Source organism: Galeopterus variegatus, unplaced genomic scaffold, assembly GCF_000696425.1.
Source record: "Galeopterus variegatus unplaced genomic scaffold, G_variegatus-3.0.2 Scaffold1065, whole genome shotgun sequence".
Lineage (NCBI taxonomy): Eukaryota > Metazoa > Chordata > Mammalia > Dermoptera > Cynocephalidae > Galeopterus > Galeopterus variegatus.
Genome location: NW_007727176.1, coordinates 432,966 through 455,368, shown reverse-complemented (window position 1 = coordinate 455,368; position 22,403 = coordinate 432,966). Strand labels below are relative to the sequence as shown.

Sequence of the window (22,403 nt, the reverse complement as noted above, 5' to 3'; positions counted from 1 at the left end):
ATGAGTAACAGGGTTTCTACACATTCTTTCTCATTAACTTAATTCTTTTTTTTTTTTTCCTTTTTGTCTTTTTTCGTGACCAGCAACGGATCGCAACCCTCGGTGTTGTGCCCACAGCTCGCTCAGCCAGTGAGCCGCCGGTCTGTATGTGGGATCCGAACCCTCGGCGGGAGCGCCGCTGCACTCCCAAGCGGCGCACTGTAGCAGTGCGCCACTGGGCCGGCCCAAACTTAATTCTTTTTATAGTATCTTTTATCCATTAATTCCAACCATTCGCTTACCATTAACATAATCCCCTGTAAATGACGTTTGCCAACTTAAGTCATATTTAGGACNCTCGGAAAGGGCAGCCCAAGCTATTCTTTTCAAGACCCCGCCATGGCGTGGACCGCACCAGGGGGCAGGGGCTTGGGCCACATTGTATCAGTCAACCAGAGACGGTGATTGACCACGCGAGCAACCGCTTGATCAATCACACCCACACCACAGTGCCCTAATATGACACCGAGGCTCAGTGAAGCTTCCCTGATTGGTCATACTCTGTGCGTGTTATCCCCCATCGATGCCAGGAGAGTAGTGCATCCTGACCCCATGGAGAGGGGCAGCAGGAGCTCAGCTCTGGGCACTTTTCCTGGACTCTGCTCCACGCAGCCCTTCCTCTGGCTGATCTTAATCTGCATCCTTTCCCTATAAGAAACCATAACTGTGAGTACAGCAGCTCTCAGTGACTTCTCTGAGTCCCTCCAGTGAATTACCGAAACAGGGTGGTCTTGGGGATGCCCGCACTTGTAATATCAGAAGCGAGGTCTTGTGTGGGCTATGTCCTTTAACTTTGCAGTTGGCCTGAACTCTTGCCAGCTTTCTGATCTGATATAATTCTATCTCCTGGAATATTAAAGTTATATATTCTGGAACTGACAAATCCAAGGAAAAGATTATCCCTACCTTTCACCTCTAAATTCACACCAACCGAATTAGCTTGAGAATGTCCAAGAACTCCAAACGGTTCAGTCATAAAATCCCAGACAAGGCACAGACCTTGTTAGCTGCTCCCTGTCCATGCACCATTGCCTGGCAAACCCAGAGATGCATGTGGGACCAGATAAGGAAGTGGGCCCTGCCTTGTATTTTTCACCCAGACTTTGAAAAGGAGGATGGAGCGAGGCAGGAGGGAACTTTGCTAGAATAAGACAAGGTGAAACCATTTCATTAGACAGCCGGGAGAGAGCTGGGGAGCACGCCAGCCTTGGCAAAGCCGCCATCCAAGAAGCAAGGTTATGTCCACAACATTAGTTCACACCTGTTAGCTGCTGTGAATGGGCGGCAGGTAGCCCCAGCTGTTCCACTTACATCTATGTACAGTGCCATTTATCCAACATTTAGCTGCCTCAAGATGCACTGACCTGAATCTGTTCTGGGTTCTCAGGAAACAGCACTTCAGGGATGCCAGTCACAGGGAACTTAGCAGGCAAATGCCCTTCAAGGAAACTGGGGATTCCTCTGTGCAGAGGAGCCAGCAGAGTGAACAGAGACTGGACAAGTGCCATTCTGCTCCCTGAGCCCATCCACGAAGTGGGCAGACCCCAGCCTGACCAACGGCGAGACACAGGGGCCTTTCTGGCTCTTCTTAGTGCCCCTTCCCTGCTGACCTGCAGATTCGTGTGGGTCACATCTTCGTGAATTAACCATCTCCCCTACTGAATACCTCTGATCCTCCCTGAGGCCAGCCACGTCGTTGGGGTAAGTGACAGTTTCCTCCCTACCTGCGTTTCCAAAGCAAATGCTGCTGTTGCGAGATCTCTCCAGCCCCACGGCTCTAAGAGCAAAACGATGCATTACAGCAGCTCGTCTCTCAAGTGGCTGGAAGCCTCACGCACTACCCCATCCTCCAGGGCAGACACTCTGCCTCCCACACCTGTCCCTTATCGCACCCTCTGACAGCCACAGCTGCCTCTCAGAGGGTCTCCGCTGCCTTTATCAACAACTGTGGGGAAGATGCAGGCACATTATGATGTCTTTGTAGCCCAGATGAATCCTGTCTGATGTGAAATATGATGAGATTTAGCTCTGAGAGACCACATGTGGGAAGGGACCTGGATTTGAGTTACTTGTTCCTGGCCCTAATTGGGTCTATGTCCTGCCAAAATGCAACATCAGAACTGGTGGGGGCCCCGCTGTGTCTTCTCCTGGGTGGCCTTTGCCCACATCTGCAGTGGCGGGGGCACACGGATGCTTGGGCTTTGTCAATGAGGGTGATGCCTGGACACAGGCAGTTCCTGAAGAAGTGACTATTCCCGCACACAGCCCAAGAATCATGACATAGCCAGAGCAGAAAACCACCACCAGTGATGACCATCACATTTATGGGCAAAATTCATGTCCTCGGTTGCTGTCCCTAATGTACCACCAATATTTAGCCAAATAAGCCAAAAAGGGTGATGGGACACAGAAGCATCTGTGAGTGGGAGGCAGAAGTACATCTGCAGGGAGAGACTAATTCACACATTCCATCTCACAGTCTGAGCCTCTTGGTGTTCAATGCAGTCATCGGCCGGTTCCCACCACAGCCAGTAGCCCTCGCGACACCCGCTTGACGGCAAGGGCGCTCTCAAAACAGGGCTTATTCATCTCTGTGTTTTTCTTCCTGCCTACCCAAAAGGTTCTCGTAAAATGGCTTTTTATTTTTCACCTAGCAGGAAATTTAGCCTTTTCCAGGCTCTGCAAATCCCAGGTCGTTTATTCAAAGGACACTACGACTGCGATCCCACCGTGCAGCTGGCAGACGGCTGTGAGGGTGCAGCACACCCACCACTCGGGCGCTGGTGCCTGGTGTGTCTGAGTTCATGATGTGAATTCTCCCATCTGACTTGCAGTTTCATTTGTACCCACATGGAATATGTTCTTCGTGTTGTCAGGGCAACTGAGACTGTGGTAATTCCCAAAGTTCAAATCCCTTGCAGGATTTCTCCCTTGCGTTATGGGTGCATGTTGATCCCCAAGCAGATCGAGAGAGTTACCCCCTCACAGGCACTGCACCCACCGGTTGTCAGGGCCCTCACCATTTGGTGCTTCCTGCAGGGTTTCTTACAATGCACATACACAGAGAGCAACAGACAGACGTTCAAGGAATGAAATGAATAGATTCCAACAACAGCAACAGGGTGCAGAAGAGATGTCAGGAGACAGTTCCTGGTGTGTTTCCACAGGGCCCATGTTTTTTTGTTTGTTTTTTGTCCTTTTTGAGACCGGCCGCACCGTGCTCAGCCAGTGAGCGCTGTGAGCGCACCAGCCATCCCTACATAGGATCCAAACCTGCAGCGGGAGCGCTGCTGCGCTCCCAGCGCTGCACTCTCCCGAGTGCACCACGGGCTCAGCCCACACAGGGCCCATGTTGACGGAATGTAAAGGCACATGAGGATTTTCCTGGGCATATGCTTACATCCTACTCACCAGAATGACTCTGAGTTGCTATCAATAAAAACAGAGGAACAACACAGGGCCCATGTTGACGGAATGTAAAGGCACATGAGGATTTTCCTGGGCGTATGCTTACATCCTACTCACCAGAATGACTCTGAGTTGCTATCAATAAAAACAGAGGAACAATTAGATTTTTAGTAGACATTTTTTTTTTTGGCGGTTGGCTGTTTATAGGGATCCAAACCCTTGACCTTGGTGTTTTAACACCACACTCTAACCAACTGAGCTAACTGGCCATCCCACACAATTAGATTGTTAGAACACACACAATTGATTGCAGATAAAAGACAGAAGCCAAGCATTCAAACACAAGTGAATAAAAAAAAAGAAAAAAAACACATGTGAACAGGATTAAGAAACTCTGAAAAAGGAACCCTCTGAGTTTCCTGCCAAGGGGGCAAAGATGAGATAGAAACAAACTGTGAGTTTAGGGATGGCATTTCAAGCAGGTCTCTGATCGAGCCCACTGAGACAGGCCACAGATGATAACCTTCCGTCGATGACAACTTTACTGAGACAAGAGCAGGTATAATCGACCCACTGTGGTATCCAGATCCCAGCAGGTTGTAGGATATCTGAAGCAGAAAATGGTCTGTTGTCCTCAAACATTTTAATGTCATGGGCTATTGATTAGCCTACAAAGGAGGCTACAAAAATTCCATTAATGTTTAGCTGCTAGTGAGAGCTCCAGGAGGAGGGCCGCAGCCTTGGGCTTTCCACCCACCCGCGCCCATGCACAAGCCCCATCCACCTGCCCCTCCTTCGCCATCTCTGCATGCATAAAGCCTGATTCCAGCACCACCAAGCCCAGAAAGCTTTTCTTGACCAAGCTAACTCTACAGAGACCATTTCCTGCTCCACGCCAGTGGCTCTTTGAAACGTCTCGGCCTTTTCTGACTCCAGCAGCAGGAGCTCTGCAAGTATCTCAGGTGCCTTACGAGACTCTGAGCCCATATGTCCTATTCCAACCCACTCGCACCTGGCAGGACCTTGGCAAATTCATGTGGGATTGACTCATGTGAGACATCAAAACATTTCTCAACAGCAGACGGCAATACTACTGTAGGGTTATTATTGCCCAGCAAAGTCAGGCAGAAGGAGAGGGTGGGCTATTCAGAAAGCTTTTATTCGGGCCAATTAAAATGGAACGTTAAGAAAGCAGGCTGTGAACTTTTTTGCATGCACTCTCTCTCTCCAACTATTACATCTTTCTTTTAAAGATAAAGGGTCAGAGTGTCGGATTGTCAGAGACAACCCATCATACAAGTTACCATCTCTTGGCAGTAATGTGACAGCCCCGTCCCAGGGTGGCCTCAGTTGATGAGTCCACTGACTGCCAATTGGTTGACAATTCCCAACTTCCTCATCAGCCCTGCAGTGTTTGCCAAAGGCAAGTACATACCAGTGTTGAAGCACTGGGTTTGTGGAATGGCAAGAACACAGTGTCCTTGGAATCCACAATCCTCAGCCTCTTTGTGTGCACAGCACCACTGTCCACCACTCAACAGATTTCTGAGTACCTACCAGAACGTCCAGGCCACTGTGCTAGGTGCTAGGCGCTGGGACCAGGTCGGTGAACAAAACACAGTCCCTGCCTTCAGGGGCTTACAATTCATGTGGGAGACCAGCCACACACAAGGACTGCACAGACATCACAGGCCTGCCCTCATGAGGACGCCCTCATTGTGCCCCTAATCCTAGAAGGGTGGGAGGTACAGCTGATCAGGAGTGAGGAAATGAACTGTGCATGAGGAACCTAGAAGGAAATGCAGAGGCTTGGTTTGGTCCTGTGTTCCCTCCAGGATCTCTTGCAATCCAAGAGGCTTGGTGGGATGCAGAGAGTGAGAATTCACAAATGGCTCCTCTACCCACTTCAGCACCTCCCATCCCCAGGAGGGGCAGCCTGTCCAGACTGGGGCTTCACTGGACATCAACCACTCCTCAAGAGTCCCTGCCTATGTCCTCTGGTGGGTCTGCAGGGTGCTTGGGTCCCGGAGGTGAAGGAGGGAAGAAGGGACCCCTGGTCACCTTCTACTCATCACTCCCTCCAACGAGCCTTAGCGGACCTCCTAGAGCAACTCTGATACCACCCAGCCCACATGCTGTCACATCACGTGGCCTCTCTCCTGGGGCTTTATTGCATTGCATGTTTACAATTTTTTATGTGATATTTCCACTAATGCCCATCTCCCCACTGGACTGAAGGTCTAAAAAGGCAGGCAGATGTCTCTCCCGAGCTCACTGCCACCGTAATCCCAATGCCTGGCACACAAAGGAGCTCAGCAAACATATGCTGAGTGAATGAGTGAATGAATAAATGAATGAATGTGCCATGCTCCAAAACTGAGGGGAGAGAAGAGCCCAGCCTGCCACCATGACCTGATGGGAAAGTGCAGAATACTGAAAAAGCTATAATTAGCCAATTTCATTAGGGGAGGGCCTCTGGTGATGTTCCCCAGAGACATAAAATTAAGCTCATTTGAGGTTTGAAAAATGGATTAGCCAGGCAAAATGGGGTGGGAGGAGGTCTGCGGAGGGAAGGTTTTTAGGCAGAGGGGAGTGGGCCAGGAACTTTGCAGCAAGCCAGGGGCTGACTGGGGAGCACTGTGGACAGCTGAGGTGAAAGGAGTGGGCACTGGGTCCAGATGAGTCTGGAGTGGGGAGGGGCAGCAATGGGCCAGCTCAAAGGGCCTTCCACACATTCATTCAGCAAACATTCACTGAGCACCTACTCTGTGCCAGGCACTGTGCTAGGCCTTACAGGTCATATTAAGACTGTTGATCCAGATCCTAGAAGCACTGAGAAAGCACCCACAAGCTTTGGAGGGGTCAGGCCATCACTGTTGTTTGACCATCTGTCTGCTGTGAGCAGTACAGGCCAGAGGGGAACTGGGACCAGCTGTGAGGCTTTGCAGTCCAGTCTTAGCAAGAACTGGTGGCTGACTGGATGTGAGCAATAAGAGAGACAGACAGAGAACCGCCAAGGCTGACCCTGGAGGTCAGGCTGGAGCAACTGGGTGGCTAGAAATTGGGACCAGCTGTGAGGCTTTGCAGTCCAGCCTTAGCAAGAACTGGTGGCTGACTGGATGTGAGCAATAAGAGAGAGAGACAGAGAACCGCCAAGGCTGACCCTGGAGGTCAGGCTGGAGCAACTGGGTGGCTAGAAATACCATCCACATCATAGACTGGAGTGAGGGAGGAATAGAGCATATTTGTGAAGGAAGATCAAGAGTCCTTTTAGGATGTTAAACTCCGCACGGCACAGAGGCTGGATCCCCAGTTGGGCTCACTCAGGCAGTGCAATATTTATAACAATTGACACTAACCATAAACTATAGAGCCAAAAACTGGCTGTGGCAATCAACCCCTAGTTTATGAGAACTCTGAGCTCTGAAGGACTCCAAAATAAAACGAATGAACCAAACTTATTATAAAACCAATCTCAGTGAAAACGGGTTAGGTGTTTAATCGACTACTACTGCTCTGGTTCTTTCTTAACAGCTGGCAGCGACTACATTAGTTTCCTTTTCAAATGGATTTTCTGCCAGTTGCACGTCTGTCTCTTCCCTTCTGTGTATACCATGGGAAATTACGTGGTGAGCAGCACAGGGCCGGGAAGCAAGAGGATGGGGGAGCGTGAGTGAGTGTGTGAGTGTGTGTGTGTGTGTGCAAATGTGTGCATGCACTAACACTGCAAATGTCTTCACTCACTGCCAGAGGCAAAACCCCACGTGCAATCTAATTCCACAGTTCCACCTTATTACCTAACGACGCATTTCTAAAGAGAAAAAGGAGCCTGCACAGTACTGAAGAGCTGGCAGAATCCTTAAATACACGCACTTTTTATGCACTAAAAAGAGGCATCAACGGTATGTCTAGGCTTTGAGGGAGTCATTCCGTAAAAGCAAGGAACATTAACGCTTTTGGAAGGGAATATGAATCACACCTCTGCTAGGGAACGATGCACAGAGGGGCCCTCAAGCAGTCCATGAAGCAGGAGTACAACATAGTTCACTTTTCAACCTCTATAGTATAACTGGAAAACCTAATGCTTCTGACAAAACTGCCTGATTTAAATGTTCTCACCTGTAAAAAAAAAAATATATATATATATATAATATATATATTAACAAAAAAGGAAATACCACTCATTCGTTCCCGAAGCACAGCATGGGGCAGCCTCCCTGTGCACCTGCCCACCTGCGGAGCCGGCCGCCCCCGGCGCGGTGTCCTCTCCTGAAGACACACACGGAAGGGCCCGCGGTGGGGACGATGCTGGAGGGCGACTGTGCCTTCTGGCTTCGTCGGCACCTCCCTGAGCTGAGGCCCCGGACTCCGTCCGCACGGAGGCTGTGGCCCCTCCGAGGGGACTCAGCCCGGGTGCAGGGGCCGGCGTGCCTTGTCCACCGAGGGAGGGAAGAGGCCGACGAGAGTCGAGTGGACGGGGAGCCACTGCCGGGGTGGAGCCGTCCCTGAACACAGCGGGGCCGTCCGGCAGCGCCCGGCCCCTCCGCGGGGACAGGCCGTGGAGACCCCGCTGGCCGCCCGGCCCGGGAGAACTCGGGAAGCCCACCGCGCAATGAGGGCGAGCAAGAATGCCGGACAGAAGTCCCTTCCCGCCCGCTACGGACACGTGGCCCGGCGCGGCCAGGATGGGCGCCCCTCACAAACATGGCGGCGCCGACGCGTCGAGGGAAGCGCCCGCCTCAAACATGGCCGCCCCGCCGCCCGCCTTCTGGCTTCTGCATCCCGCCCCAAAGCCCCAGCCCTGGGACCTGAGCCCCGCCCTCTTACGTAAAAAGCCGTTTGTTGGGTCACATGCCTGGGATCGCCGGGCTGTGATTGGCCGGCCCTCTGGTGACGTCAGACGCCGCGGGCTGAGGGCCGCGGGGTTGCGGCTCAGCTGAGAACCGTTGGGGCGAAGCAGGGGGGTGGCGGCTGCGGCGCCGCTCACACTCATGAGGAGCCGGAAGGTGAGCAGCCGAGGCCCGGCGGCGCGGGGGCTCCGGGCCACCCACTGACTGGGGAGCCGAGCAGGGGCCACGAGACGCCTCGGCCGATGGGCCTCCTGCGCCTGGGCCTCATCTCGAGGAAGGGGGCTCCCGACCAGCCCCCAGACCACTGCCCGGAGCTGGGGGCTCCCGACCAGTCCCCCGAGCTGAGGGCTCCCGACCAGTTCCCCGGGGAGAGGGGCTCCCGACCACTGCCCCGAGCTGGGGGCTCCCGGCCAGTCCGCCGAGCTGAGGGCTCCCGGCCACTGCCCCGAGCTGGGGACTCCCGACCAGTCCGCCGAGCTGGGAGCTCCCGGCCCACTGTCCCGAGCTGGGGGCTCTCGACCAGTCCGCCGAGCTGGGGGCTCCCGGCCCACTGCCCCGAGTTGGGGGCTCCCGACCACTGCCCCGAGCTGGGGGCCCCCGATCACTTCCCCGAGCTGGGGGCTCCCGACCAATCCCCTGGGGAGAGGGGCCCCCGACCACTTCCCCGAGCTGGGGGCTCCCGGCCAGTCCCCCAGGAAGAGGGGCTCCCAACCACTGCCCCGAGCTGGGGACTCCCGGCCACTCCCCCGGGGAGGGGGTCTCCCTCTGCAGGACTGGTCTCAGTTCGTGGAGGTATCGCTGGCTGCGGAGCCAGATGTTCATGGCCCTCAGTTGCTGCCATCCAACGGTGGTGGCTCAGCACGTGACCTCCGCTTGGTCCTAGTTAGGTTTTGTGCCAAGTGGGGTGGTGGGGGTGAAATTAGGGAGAGAGATGGAGGACAGAGCACCTGCCACCCCAAGTGGCTTTTCCCCAGTGTGCCCCTTCACCTGGCCTCTCGTGGTTTGTTCAAATGGAATGGCCGCAGGTGAATTCTAATTCCTTTCTGACAGACTCTGACTTTTGATGGAATTGTTCAGCCTGTTTACATTTAATGTTACTGATACCATTTCACTATTTTTCTTTATACTTGTATCTTTTTTTGCCCCCCTGTTCAAGTGGATTAAAGTGGATATTTTCTTTTGCGTAAGTGAATAGTTTCTAATGTAACAATTTAATGAATTTTTTGCTATATTTTTTGCTTCTTTCCCAGTGGCTGCTTTGTTTTACCACTTATACCTTACTTAATCAACCAGATTTGTATTAGCTTAATTCCAATGAGATACAGAAATGTTACTCTTATATAGCCGTTTTCCTTTTACCCACTTTTTGTGGTATCATATTTATTACATCTATTAATGTTACAGATTCAACAATAGTGTTATAATTATTACTCTACCATCTGCAGTCATTTTCTTAGCTTAATACAGCTTAGCTTCCACTAGCTCTTTTGTTTTATTGGCAAATATAGGACATTTCGGTATATATTATATACATATTATTGTATACAATTGTTTTTAAAATCAGTTAAGAGAGGAAAGAAAAATATACATTTAAGCTATCTTTTATTAGCACCTAATTACCTTTACTGGTGCTCTCCGGTTTCTCTGTGTGCATATGAATTACTTTCTGGGGTCACTTGCTTTCAGCCTGAAGAACTTCCTTTAGTATTTCTTATAAGGTGAGTCTGCTGGCAACAAATTCTCTCAGGTTTTGTTTATCTGGAAATGTCTTTTGTGGGGGGTGGGGGGGGTGCTTTTATCTTTGAAGGATAGCTTTGCTGGATACGGGATCCTTATTTGACAGTGTTTTCTTTGAGCACTTTGAATTTTTTTTTTTTTTTTAAAGATGACCAGTAAGGGGATCCCAACCCTTGACTTGGTGTTGTCAGCACCACACTCTCCCAAGTGAGCTAACCGTCCATCCCTATATAGGGATCCAAAACTGTGGCCTTGGTGTTATCAGCACCACACTCTCCCAAGTGAGCCATGGGCCGGCCCTTGAATATGTTTTAATATTCTCACTGTATTGTGGCCTCCATTGTTTCTGCCAAAACATCAGTTGTTCATTTACTGAGGTTCCTTTCTGGTAAGGAGTCCTTTTCCTCTTGCTGCTTTCAAGATTTTGTCCTTATCTTGACTTTCAGAATTTTTATAATGATGTGTCTATTTTTTTTTTTTTTTTATCTCTTTGCATTTATCCTTCTTGGAGTTCAATTCTTTAAGATTCCTGGATGTGTAAGTTGCTGTTTTCAATAAATTGGGAGGTGTCTTAGTCCATTTTATGTTGCTATAACAGAATACCTGAGACTGGATAATTTATAAAGAAAAGAGATTTATTTGGCTCACGATTCTAGCGGTAGGAAGATCCGGAATTGGGCAGCTACATCTGGCAGGGGCCTCAGACTATTCAACTACAGGGTGGAAAAATGGAAGCGGAGCCGGGAAAATGGAATGGGAGCTGTGTGTGCATAGAGATCTCCTGGTGAGAGAGGAAACAAGAGAAACCAAGGAAGCCATATTCTTTTTAACAACTGCTCTTGCAGGAACTAGTCCATTCCAGTGAGAATTAGAACTCACCCCCGAGGAAGGGCATTAATTCTGTTCATAAGGAATCCACACTCATGACCCAGACACCTCTCACTAGGTACCACCTCCCAACACTGCTACATTGGGGATCAAATTTTAGTATGACTTATGTTGGGGACAAACCACATCCAAACCATTGCAGGATGTTTTCAGCCATTATTTACTCAAATATATTTTCTGCTCCTTTGTGTTTTCTTTCTGCTAGTCCCATTACATATATGTTGGTGCACTTCATGGTGTCCAGCATTTCTCTGAGGCTCTTTTAATTTTTCTTCATTCTTTTTCCTCTCTGTTCTTTGGCTTGCATAATCAATCAATCAATGCCTTGGGTTGAACGTCCCCCCAAAATTTAGCCCCCCACTGTGACAGTGTTAAAACCGTCCATCCCTATATAGGGATGGACGGTAGGCCTTGGTGGTGGTGACAGTGACCCAGGGGTCTCAAGTGCAGAAAATGGTGGAGCAGAGAGAGACCAACCTCTTATGTGCTCTTCTTTTAAAGAACCGTCCATCCCTATATAGGGATGGACGGTAGGCCTTGGTGGTGGTGACAGTGACCCAGGGGTCTCAAGTGCAGAAAATGGTGGAGCAGAGAGAGACCAACCTCTTATGTGCTCTTCTTTTAAAGAACCGTCCATCCCTATATAGGGATGGACGGTAGGCCTTGGTGGTGGTGACAGTGACCCAGGGGTCTCAAGTGCAGAAAATGGTGGAGCAGAGAGAGACCAACCTCTTATGTGCTCTTCTTTTAAAGAACCGTCCATCCCTATATAGGGATGGACGGTAGGCCTTGGTGGTGGTGACAGTGACCCAGGGGTCTCAAGTGCAGAAAATGGTGGAGCAGAGAGAGACCAACCTCTTATGTGCTCTTCTTTTAAAGAACCGTCCATCCCTATATAGGGATGGACGGTAGGCCTTGGTGGTGGTGACAGTGACCCAGGGGTCTCAAGTGCAGAAAATGGTGGAGCAGAGAGAGACCAACCTCTTATGTGCTCTTCTTTTAAAGAACCGTCCATCCCTATATAGGGATGGACGGTAGGCCTTGGTGGTGGTGACAGTGACCCAGGGGTCTCAAGTGCAGAAAATGGTGGAGCAGAGAGAGACCAACCTCTTATGTGCTCTTCTTTTAAAGAACCGTCCATCCCTATATAGGGATGGACGGTAGGCCTTGGTGGTGGTGACAGTGACCCAGGGGTCTCAAGTGCAGAAAATGGTGGAGCAGAGAGAGACCAACCTCTTATGTGCTCTTCTTTTAAAGAACCGTCCATCCCTATATAGGGATGGACGGTACCCCGAAGGCAGTACCTCTGAGCCAGGGTTCTGTGGCTGGGGACAGTGACACAGAGGCTTCCCTCTGGATGACACCCCTGCCCTAGGAGCTGAGCACTCTTGGGGAGATGGGGGTTATGAGGGCAGCAGCAGCCTGAGATCCCCTCTGCTCACCTTTCCTGGCCCAGAACCACTGCCTCGTGAGCCGGAACAAGAGTGGTAGGGCCCGAGTCTTCCCAGCACGCTGCACCCAAGGTGGAGCCTCCATTCCACAAGCAGGGTTTGGCCAGAAGAAGGGAGGCCCCTCCCCTCAACCTCCCTCACTCAGGACTTAGCCTTCGCAGCAGGCAGGGTGAGGAGCACCGCTGTCCTGCTCCTCCTGGGAAGAGCGCCTACCCACGGGGCTGCTGCAGAGGGGCGTCCACACACCGCAGACTGGCCTTTCGTACCGAACTTCTGTAGGCGTTCTTGAGCAGAGGTTTCTTCAGTGGCCGTCTGCCCACAGGACCACTCCCAAAGGTGTATAAGTGGTTGTTTCTCTACTTTCTGCCACTTCTGCTGGGGAGAGGGTCGGTGAAGTTCCTGGTGCTAGATGCTGGAAGTCAGTCTCTTCCAGCCCTTTTTGGGAAACTACATTTGTGCTTCTGACATCCCAGCTTTTAAACACTCTACTTGGAATGAGAAAGTCTTTGGTTTTTAGAATGTTTATGTGGGAGCAGTCCACGTTGCCCAAGTGAAGAGCAAGAACTCAGCGAGTTAGAAAAAGTGTCATGGATTCTTGACATTTCTTAGAGCTGGCTTCCCCACGATGGAGCTGAAGCACTGTCATATCTGACTTTTGCAAACCCAGTGGGACAACACATGGCCCCTCTCAAGTGCCCAGCCCCACCCCACCGAAAGCATTTGGAAGCACCCGCAACTGGAAAGGGCCCACACAGCTTAGAACATAGAGCCGTGACAGGTTCTCTGGTTCCGTCCCTTCTACAGGAAGCCAGTCGGTTCAGGCAGCTTTTGGGGATCACATCCGGGATGCACTGTAGTGATGGAGCAGGGACTTCAGAGCCAGATGTCACTTATGTAACCTTGAACAAGTTCCTTGCCCAAGCCACCCTCATCTGAGGTGAGGATGCTGCACTTTTTGAAGCTGTTCATGCACCCTGGCACGGTGCCTGGCACATCAGCACTCAGGGATAGCAGCTGTGGCCATCTGTGTCGGAGGACTCCTAGCAGGAAGGAGTGGATCGTCAGTGGCTTTCTAAGACAAAATGTTTGTTCCCTACTGTGCAAGGGACAGCGTTTTAGGGAGACAGACTTGCTCAGGACTGGGTGGTAGGATTTTGTCCCTACAAGAGAGAGGTTCATGGCAGCTCTTAGAGGCCCTATGACCTCTGTAGGCTTAGTTCCCACTGTGTGACTGTGACCGTAACTGCTACCAGGGCTCTTTCAGCAAAGAGGATGTGAGCCCAGCCCCAGGTGTGCCCACAGCAGCACCTACTTCATCTGGCCTGTGAGCACCTTGTTTGTACTGCCTGTAGCTGGGCAGGTGCTGTCCTTCCATAAGCTGGAGGCATTTTCTTTTTTCTCATTTTCAAAATGCATTCTCCAGTGGCCGCAGTATCATGGAGCCTTGGAGTTGCCACCTCCCGGGGCCTTTGGAGGCATCTTGGGTGATGGGCTGTACGGTAGGGATGGGTGAGGCTTCGTTGTTGACAATTTCTAAACTGGTCCAGTTCCTTTTTTATTTCTTTTATCTGCTGTTCGACAGAGTGCCCTTCATCCGACCCCTCTGGATTTCCAGTTCAAGGGCCTGTTGGGACAACAGCTTTCGAGCCTTTTACTCACAATTTCTACCCTTATTACTCACTTATGTTAATTATTTCTGTTTATTACTGACTTTTATTTGTGTCACATTTTAAGGTGAGATTTAAAATATATTACTTTCTAAGTGCAATATGGTATCCTGGACTGGATTCTAGAACAGAAAAGGGAATTCATGGAAAAACTGGTGGAATTCAAATAAAATCTGCAGTTTATTAACAGTATTTCTTAGTATTAAAAAATGGACCATGGTTGTTTAATATCAGCAGAAGCTGGGGGAAGGGTACATGGGAACCCTCTACTATTTTCACTACTTTTCTGAAAACCCAAAATTGTTCCTAAATAATTTTATATTTTATGACTTTAATTCTTTTCTTGTTACTAAGACTTCCCTTTGCATTCAGGATAAAATAGAGGCGGACCAGTTTGTTAATATTAAGATTGTGAGACAGAAGCTAACTGCTTTCAACTAGGAGAATTAGGACTACAGTTTAGGGAAGAGCCTGAGAGCAGGGCTGGCTTCTGTGTCTGGCGAAGCCACAGGTGTCTGTGAAGATAATAAAAACCTGGGGATGGAAGGAATTGCCTTCAGGTTTTCTGTTGGGAAATTTCACGACACGCTCATGTTTCTTTCCTGAGAGCATTTCTGAATGACCGTCTCAATCTGGTCCAGCTCACAGTTGGAGTGCGATCTTCAGCCCGCCTGAAAGCCCGAAGTTGTCCCACAGCCAGGTTGGCCACTGCCCAGGAAGTCACTGGCTCCACGTCTGCCAAGACAGCATGTCTGGTGAGCCTCACTGCTACAAAGAATGCCACGATCTGACTCGCAGGTCCATTTTTATACAAAATTGTCACTCTAAGATGTGTCGTATTAGAAAAATACTGAATGTTGCCTATACGAGGGTACTTCAGAAAGTTCATGGAAAGATTCACATTATCTTTTAATTCTGTTTTTTCACGAACTTTCAGAAGTACCCTCAGATACCAGAGGGGGACTATTTCAGAGAAAAAGGTGACACTGCTATAATTGCTTCCAAAGAAAGATACACTCTCCAGTCCAGGGCTTCCTCCCTAGCATCTGCCCACCAGTGTGTGTGTATGTCAGAGACTCAGCTTGGCAGGTGGTCCGTTGGGTGGTGGTGGTACATTACTACTATATTTTTGCCCTAAAGGATGCAAGAGAACTGTAAAGCAGGCTTGGGGGAGGAATCACTGTAGTTTGCTGTTCAACAGAGTGCAGCTGTTGTTTTGGGGGGAGTGTTGGTTCCTAGACTGACCCGGAAGGTAGAGGTGCTTCGCCGAGCCCACAGCCCAGCGGGTGGGACTTGGTTGTACCCCAGCAACTAGCAGTGTCTCTCTCAGTGAGTTGCGTGTTAAAATGTTCTTGAAGTCAATTTAACAAATACTTGTTGGGCACCTACTACATGTCAGGCCTTGTTGGGTGAATAAAGCAAAGATCCCTGCCTTCATGGAGCTTATACTTGAATGGAAATGAAGGAAAACTGGATTCTTGCATTATAATTTTTTAACGTGTAAATACATTCTTCTGAATTTGCCTCAGAAGATATAGCACCCCTAGGGAAAACTGCCAGTGTAGGAATGATGTTGGGACGTGTGTCTAGCTTTGTTCCCAGCCGTCAGTTTGGATTCTCTTTGGTGGCAGAACAGTGAAACAACTCTCTGTTAAAGTTGTGGTTACAGCATTTACATTGTTTGTGATGTGAGAAGAAATACTGGCCTCTGGATTGAGCCTTTTTTATTTGCTAGACGTCTCTGGTTTTCCCTTACATTTTTTTTTTCTTGACAGACTTCTTCATCACACAAAGCCACGGACAGAAGAACTTCCAAGAAGTTCAAGTATGACAAAGGCCATCTTGTGAAGTCAGAGTTACAGAAACTAGTCCCTAAAAGTGATTGTGCTTCTTTGCCAGAAGAAACTCCTGAGACCCCTTGTAAAAATGAGTTTGCTGGAGACGGTGCCTTGCTTCTGGGCAGTAAAGCTGGTGTTGCCACACAACAAGAGACTGCTGCTCTTCCCCTGGGTCACTGCAGAGCTGTGAGTGATCCTTGCTCAGGAAAGACTGAAGGTGGCCTGTCCACGCCAAAACACAGTGCCAGTTCTGGAGCAGAAGAGTCTAATAGCAGTGCCACCGTGCAGGATGAGTCTGTCCTAGAGTCAGAGGAAGTCCAGACACCCCCACTTCAGATGGACAACAGCGTCTTTCTAGACGACGACAGCAATCAGCCAATGCCTGTGAGCCGATTCTTTGGGAACGTTGAACTCATGCAGGTAAGATGGTGCCTCTTTCCTCCGTAGGTACTCAGGCAGCAAGCTGCACATGCAAGTTATGTACTCCCAACCCACTGCTTGGAAATAATGCCTCAGCACACAATTAAACAAATTAATCATTTTAACCCACAAAGAGAAAATAAAACATTTGCTGATGGCCTGATGGCTTGCTCCCACAGCCCTCGTGTGTGTCTGGACCTCCCTCCACAGGGCTTGTCGTTGCATGAACAGCCACCCAGTACTTGCTGCTGTCTCTTTTGTTTTGCTATACGAAGTTATGCGCCCATAGTTCACCCACGCAGAGCTTGAACCAGCCTGGATTTCCGGTGTCCCACCTACAGCAGAAACGAAACCTCAGATTAGGAAGGGGGAGGAGGAACAGGGGACAAGACGAGACAACAGTGAAGGAGGCCCAGAAGTCCTAATAGACATAAAATCTCAGAGAGTTGGCTAAGGGAGTGGCACCGGGGAGCCGTGAGGTAGAGGGAGAGTTGCCCTGCATGGTTGGGACCCTAAGACCAGCCTCAGACTCAACGATTCTCTAGAAGAAATCACAGGTCTCAGAGAATGGTTAATTATAGCAAAAGGATACAAACTGAAACAGCAAAGGAAAGAACAGGGGGCAGAGTCCAGGAAAGACCAGGTGTGAGCTTCCAGATGTCCCCTCCCAGGGGAGTCACATGAGGATCCGCTGAATTCTCCCACCAATGGCGGGTGCCAACCAGGAGGCTCAGCCAAGCCTTGCTGCCTTGGGTATTACTGGGGTCAGTCATGTAGGCATGGAGTGCCCACGTGCAGACCCTAGCTGCTTGCACCCAGGCCCCCCGCCCCAAGTAAGACTGATGCAACAGCACCAGGGCCCCAGGCACACAGAAATACTCCCAGGCAAGAGATTCCAAGGCCTCTGGCGTTCTCCCAAGACTCTGGACTGGGAAGAGTTGAAGAAGTAAGTCAGCCCCTTCCTCGATCCCTTCTACAGCTCCCCCCGGCCTCTGCAGTCAAAACCCAGTCCTCGCCCTGGCCTTAACTCAGAGCATGGTCTGGCTTCTTAACCCTTTGACCATTGTCCTTCAGCCACAGCGGCCTTTTGTCAGGACCCTAACATGCTTCATCTGGCCCCCAGCTCTCTGCTTGGCTGGCTCCAGTGTCACGCCTCAAATCCCCCCGCCCACCCCATCCCCCCACCTCTGCCACTCTCTCCATCTTGGCACCATGACTCCGCTCCTATGGCAGGCTGATGGCCAGCTGACTGTTTATGGTGTGCCTCCTCCCGAGCTGCAGGAAGTGGTGTTCCCTGCAGCCTTGTGCCCTGCGTGGAGGCTGGCACAGGGCAAGTTGAGGCCCTCTGCAGACCCCCCTACAGGCCCTCTCTTAGAAGCACACTGCTGACACCAGGACCCTCCAGCAGTAGGTGACCCTCATGCCCATAGATCATGTGACTCCACACTGTCAGCACTTAGAATTTTTCTCCCTCCTTTTGTGTGCAAATGCACGGACCGTTAATCCACTGCAGGACAGCTCTCCGGGTGGCCTTGGACCAACCCAGTTCCCCCTCTTCTCACACGTAGTTTTCAGTTTTCAAGTAGTTTTCAGTTTTCAAGAATAACCGTAGAATGCCGGGGAATGCAACATCCTGAGTCAGGGAGAGACTGCCTGGAGCAGCCTGTGCCATTCCTCTCTCCCCTGGAAGCAGGATGTCCTTCAGAGCTTTGCCCAGGGAGTCACATGGCCCCTGAGGTATATAACCCAGGTGGGCTGCTTTTCGGGATCTCTCAGCTGTGGTACAAGTGGGGCACAAACAGTAGAGACTCCATCCACCGCGAGCAGCTTTCTTGAGCCTTAAAGGATCAGCTCACAATGGATCTGAGGCTTCCACTGTCCCTTGCCACCTGTCTGTAAGTAATAAACCCGCTTCATGTAACATATGAGAGAGTTCTGTCTTTCCAGATGCAGACAAGTTGATAACCGGTTCACAGTGAACCTGTTTCACACACGTTTTGCAGAGGCCCAGCTACTTTCTCTAAGCTGGGAGTCTGAGGGTCTGGGTGCCAGAACTCCTCGCTGGTGACAACTCTCCTCTATAGCAACCACCTAGCACCTCGCCCAGCTGAGGGCCCAGAAGTGAGCAAAAAAAACCCCAAAGAGCGGCGGCACGGCTGGGAAGGCCTTGAAGCCTTGCAGCACTTGCCCATAGTTCACCCACGCAGAGCTTGAACCAGCCTGGATTTCCGGTGTCCCACCTACAGCAGAAACGAAACCTCAGATTAGGAAGGGGGAGGAGGAACAGGGGACAAGACGAGACAACAGTGAAGGAGGCCCAGAAGTCCTAATAGACATAAAATCTCAGAGAGTTGGCTAAGGGAGTGGCACCGGGGAGCCGTGAGGTAGAGGGAGAGTTGCCCTGCATGGTTGGGACCCTAAGACCAGCCTCAGACTCAACGATTCTCTAGAAGAAATCACAGGTCTCAGAGAATGGTTAATTATAGCAAAAGGATACAAACTGAAACAGCAAAGGAAAGAACAGGGGGCAGAGTCCAGGAAAGACCAGGTGTGAGCTTCCAGATGTCCCCTCCCAGGGGAGTCACATGAGGATCCGCTGAATTCTCCCACCAATGGCGGGTGCCAACCAGGAGGCTCAGCCAAGCCTTGCTGCCTTGGGTATTACTGGGGTCAGTCATGTAGGCATGGAGTGCCCACGTGCAGACCCTAGCTGCTTGCACCCAGGCCCCCCGCCCCAAGTAAGACTGATGCAACAGCACCAGGGCCCCAGGCACACAGAAATACTCCCAGGCAAGAGATTCCAAGGCCTCTGGCGTTCTCCCAAGACTCTGGACTGGGAAGAGTTGAAGAAGTAAGTCAGCCCCTTCCTCGATCCCTTCTACAGCTCCCCCCGGCCTCTGCAGTCAAAACCCAGTCCTCGCCCTGGCCTTAACTCAGAGCATGGTCTGGCTTCTTAACCCTTTGACCATTGTCCTTCAGCCACAGCGGCCTTTTGTCAGGACCCTAACATGCTTCATCTGGCCCCCAGCTCTCTGCTTGGCTGGCTCCAGTGTCACGCCTCAAATCCCCCCGCCCACCCCATCCCCCCACCTCTGCCACTCTCTCCATCTTGGCACCATGACTCCGCTCCTATGGCAGGCTGATGGCCAGCTGACTGTTTATGGTGTGCCTCCTCCCGAGCTGCAGGAAGTGGTGTTCCCTGCAGCCTTGTGCCCTGCGTGGAGGCTGGCACAGGGCAAGTTGAGGCCCTCTGCAGACCCCCCTACAGGCCCTCTCTTAGAAGCACACTGCTGACACCAGGACCCTCCAGCAGTAGGTGACCCTCATGCCCATAGATCATGTGACTCCACACTGTCAGCACTTAGAATTTTTCTCCCTCCTTTTGTGTGCAAATGCACGGACCGTTAATCCACTGCAGGACAGCTCTCCGGGTGGCCTTGGACCAACCCAGTTCCCCCTCTTCTCACACGTAGTTTTCAGTTTTCAAGTAGTTTTCAGTTTTCAAGAATAACCGTAGAATGCCGGGGAATGCAACATCCTGAGTCAGGGAGAGACTGCCTGGAGCAGCCTGTGCCATTCCTCTCTCCCCTGGAAGCAGGATGTCCTTCAGAGCTTTGCCCAGGGAGTCACATGGCCCCTGAGGTATATAACCCAGGTGGGCTGCTTTTCGGGATCTCTCAGCTGTGGTACAAGTGGGGCACAAACAGTAGAGACTCCATCCACCGCGAGCAGCTTTCTTGAGCCTTAAAGGATCAGCTCACAATGGATCTGAGGCTTCCACTGTCCCTTGCCACCTGTCTGTAAGTAATAAACCCGCTTCATGTAACATATGAGAGAGTTCTGTCTTTCCAGATGCAGACAAGTTGATAACCGGTTCACAGTGAACCTGTTTCACACACGTTTTGCAGAGGCCCAGCTACTTTCTCTAAGCTGGGAGTCTGAGGGTCTGGGTGCCAGAACTCCTCGCTGGTGACAACTCTCCTCTATAGCAACCACCTAGCACCTCGCCCAGCTGAGGGCCCAGAAGTGAGCAAAAAAACCCCAAAGAGCGGCGGCACGGCTGGGAAGGCCTTGAAGCCTTGCAGCACTTGCCCATAGTTCACCCACGCAGAGCTTGAACCAGCCTGGATTTCCGGTGTCCCACCTACAGCAGAAACGAAACCTCAGATTAGGAAGGGGGAGGAGGAACAGGGGACAAGACGAGACAACAGTGAAGGAGGCCCAGAAGTCCTAATAGACATAAAATCTCAGAGAGTTGGCTAAGGGAGTGGCACCGGGGAGCCGTGAGGTAGAGGGAGAGTTGCCCTGCATGTCCGAGGCAAGCTGGCAACACCACTTGGGAGCTGTGTTTGAGAAGGAAGGACGGCCATCGAGAAAGCTTATAATCAAGAGACTAGCTGTCCAGGGTGCACACCACTCCTGGAAAATGGAACAGCTTCTCCCACCTCAGCACCTCACGGCCTTCGGGCCAGCCTCCTTTTTGCACGGGTGCAATCTGCTGAGTTCCAGAAGTTCTCCAGCCTGCACAAGGGGGATCTGGGAAGAGGAACCACGGTCCTGGCTCCTGGGCCCCGACTCTCCCACATTCCTACTTCACTAATCAGACCACATAAACACCACCTGCCGTAGACAGGACTTCCTTTTTTTTTTTTCCTTTTTGTCTTTTTTCGTGACCGGTAATGGGATCGCAACCCTCGGTGTCGCGCCCGTACCGGGACCAGCAACGGGATCGCAACCCTCAGTGTCGCGCCCGCACCGCACTCAACCAGTGAGCGGACCGGTCTCTATATGGGATCCGAACCCTCGGCGGGAGCGCCCCTGCACTCCCAAGCGCCGCACTCTATCGAGTGCGCCACCGGGCCGGCCCAGACAGGACTTCTAAAAGTTATGCACACAGAACTGGCTGTTCTGAGATACTGCTCTATGTCAGTGAAGAAAATGGAACCACCCAGGTCAATTTTTAAAACATCACTGACCCCTGTTTTCACCCTCGTGTTCATCATTTACAGTGAGTACAAACTTATTTGACATGTCTGTTTTCGGAAAATCTTTATTGCTTTTTCTGATTATACAATAAATGTAAAAAATCAACTACTATAAAATGTATGACTTTTAAAAAGTACATTTTAAATGCTCATTTCAAAAAACTCAAGTATTATAAAATACATAATTAAGAAAATGAGTCCAACATAATGCAATCCCGCCTGGCCCCACCATGTCCCCACCATGTCCCCAGGTTTGCTGCTGCTCCCCGCTTGGTATGCCTGCTGCACACTCTGCACACACTGCACACGGGGAAGGCATGCACACCAGCCTTTCATAAAACAAACAGTCACACTCTGCAGAGTTAAGCCCCCTGTGCATTTCCACCATGTCCCCACCATGTCCCCAGGTTTGCTGCTGCTCCCCGCTTGGTATGCCTGCTGCACACTCTGCACACACTGCACACGGGGAAGGCGTGCACACCAGCCTTTCATAAAACAAACAGTCACACTCTGCAGAGTTAAGCCCCCTGTGCATTTAACATAAACACATATCTCATGAACGCTTAAAACTGCTATACAGTTTTGCATTATGTAGCTATATTAGGTTGAATCATGAAATCAATATATGACCATTTGTGATCTACAAAAACAGCAATTTCATATTGTTCAACATAAAGCCACTATCAGCTCTTCCCCTGCTAACAGACACTTGGAGGGCTTCTCACTTTCTGACAGTATAAACAATTCAGCAGTGAATGTCCTTGTACATTCTTTACAGAGTTACAAACATTTTACTTTAAAAGCGTGACACCTCTCTTTTGGGCATTTAGAAGACTCAGAGGATGGGGCTGGCCATTTATTGTGGAAACAGACTCAACAGAGAGCTGATGGATAAACAACCTGTCCCTTGGCCACAGCACCGTTTTAGTATGGAGATCACACTACATGGGCATACAAAGTACTGGAAAAGTAGAGAATGGAAAAATCCCCGAGCTCAAAGACAATTCCCTGTCCCTGCCGACCCGTATGACCAGGGACCCACAGAACTCTGCGAGTACCCCAAAGCTGTTCTCTGGAAGTTGGGCTGTCGGAGGTATAGAAAACAGACTCGGAAATGGAC

The 22,403-nt window shown here is 50.7% G+C and overlaps 1 protein-coding gene across 2 annotated transcripts; it reads left to right on the top strand.

Moving 5' to 3' along the window:
• Positions 1-8,354: 8,354 nt before the first annotated feature.
• LOC103591985 (chromosome unknown open reading frame, human C1orf174) lies at positions 8,355-16,450 on the top strand. Of its 2 annotated transcripts, XM_008574564.1 has the most exons (3): positions 8,355-8,453; positions 14,682-14,795; positions 15,816-16,450. In XM_008574564.1, exons 1-3 carry the CDS (start codon positions 8,439-8,441, stop codon positions 16,323-16,325), a joined length of 639 nt encoding a protein of 212 aa, XP_008572786.1. In that variant the 5' UTR covers positions 8,355-8,438; the 3' UTR covers positions 16,326-16,450. The 2 variants fall into 2 exon arrangements, with proteins under 2 accessions (XP_008572786.1, XP_008572787.1); XM_008574565.1 differs by lacking the exon at positions 8,355-8,453 and having other exon boundaries at positions 14,750-14,838.
• Positions 16,451-22,403: the final 5,953 nt, after the last annotated feature.

Bases quoted from the DNA above. Each gene is read 5' to 3' on its own strand.
- LOC103591985 (XM_008574564.1), top strand. The intron at 14,796-15,815 runs GTGAGCCTCACT...TTTTCTTGACAG, and splicing joins CTGCCAAGACAGCATGTCTG to ACTTCTTCATCACACAAAGC.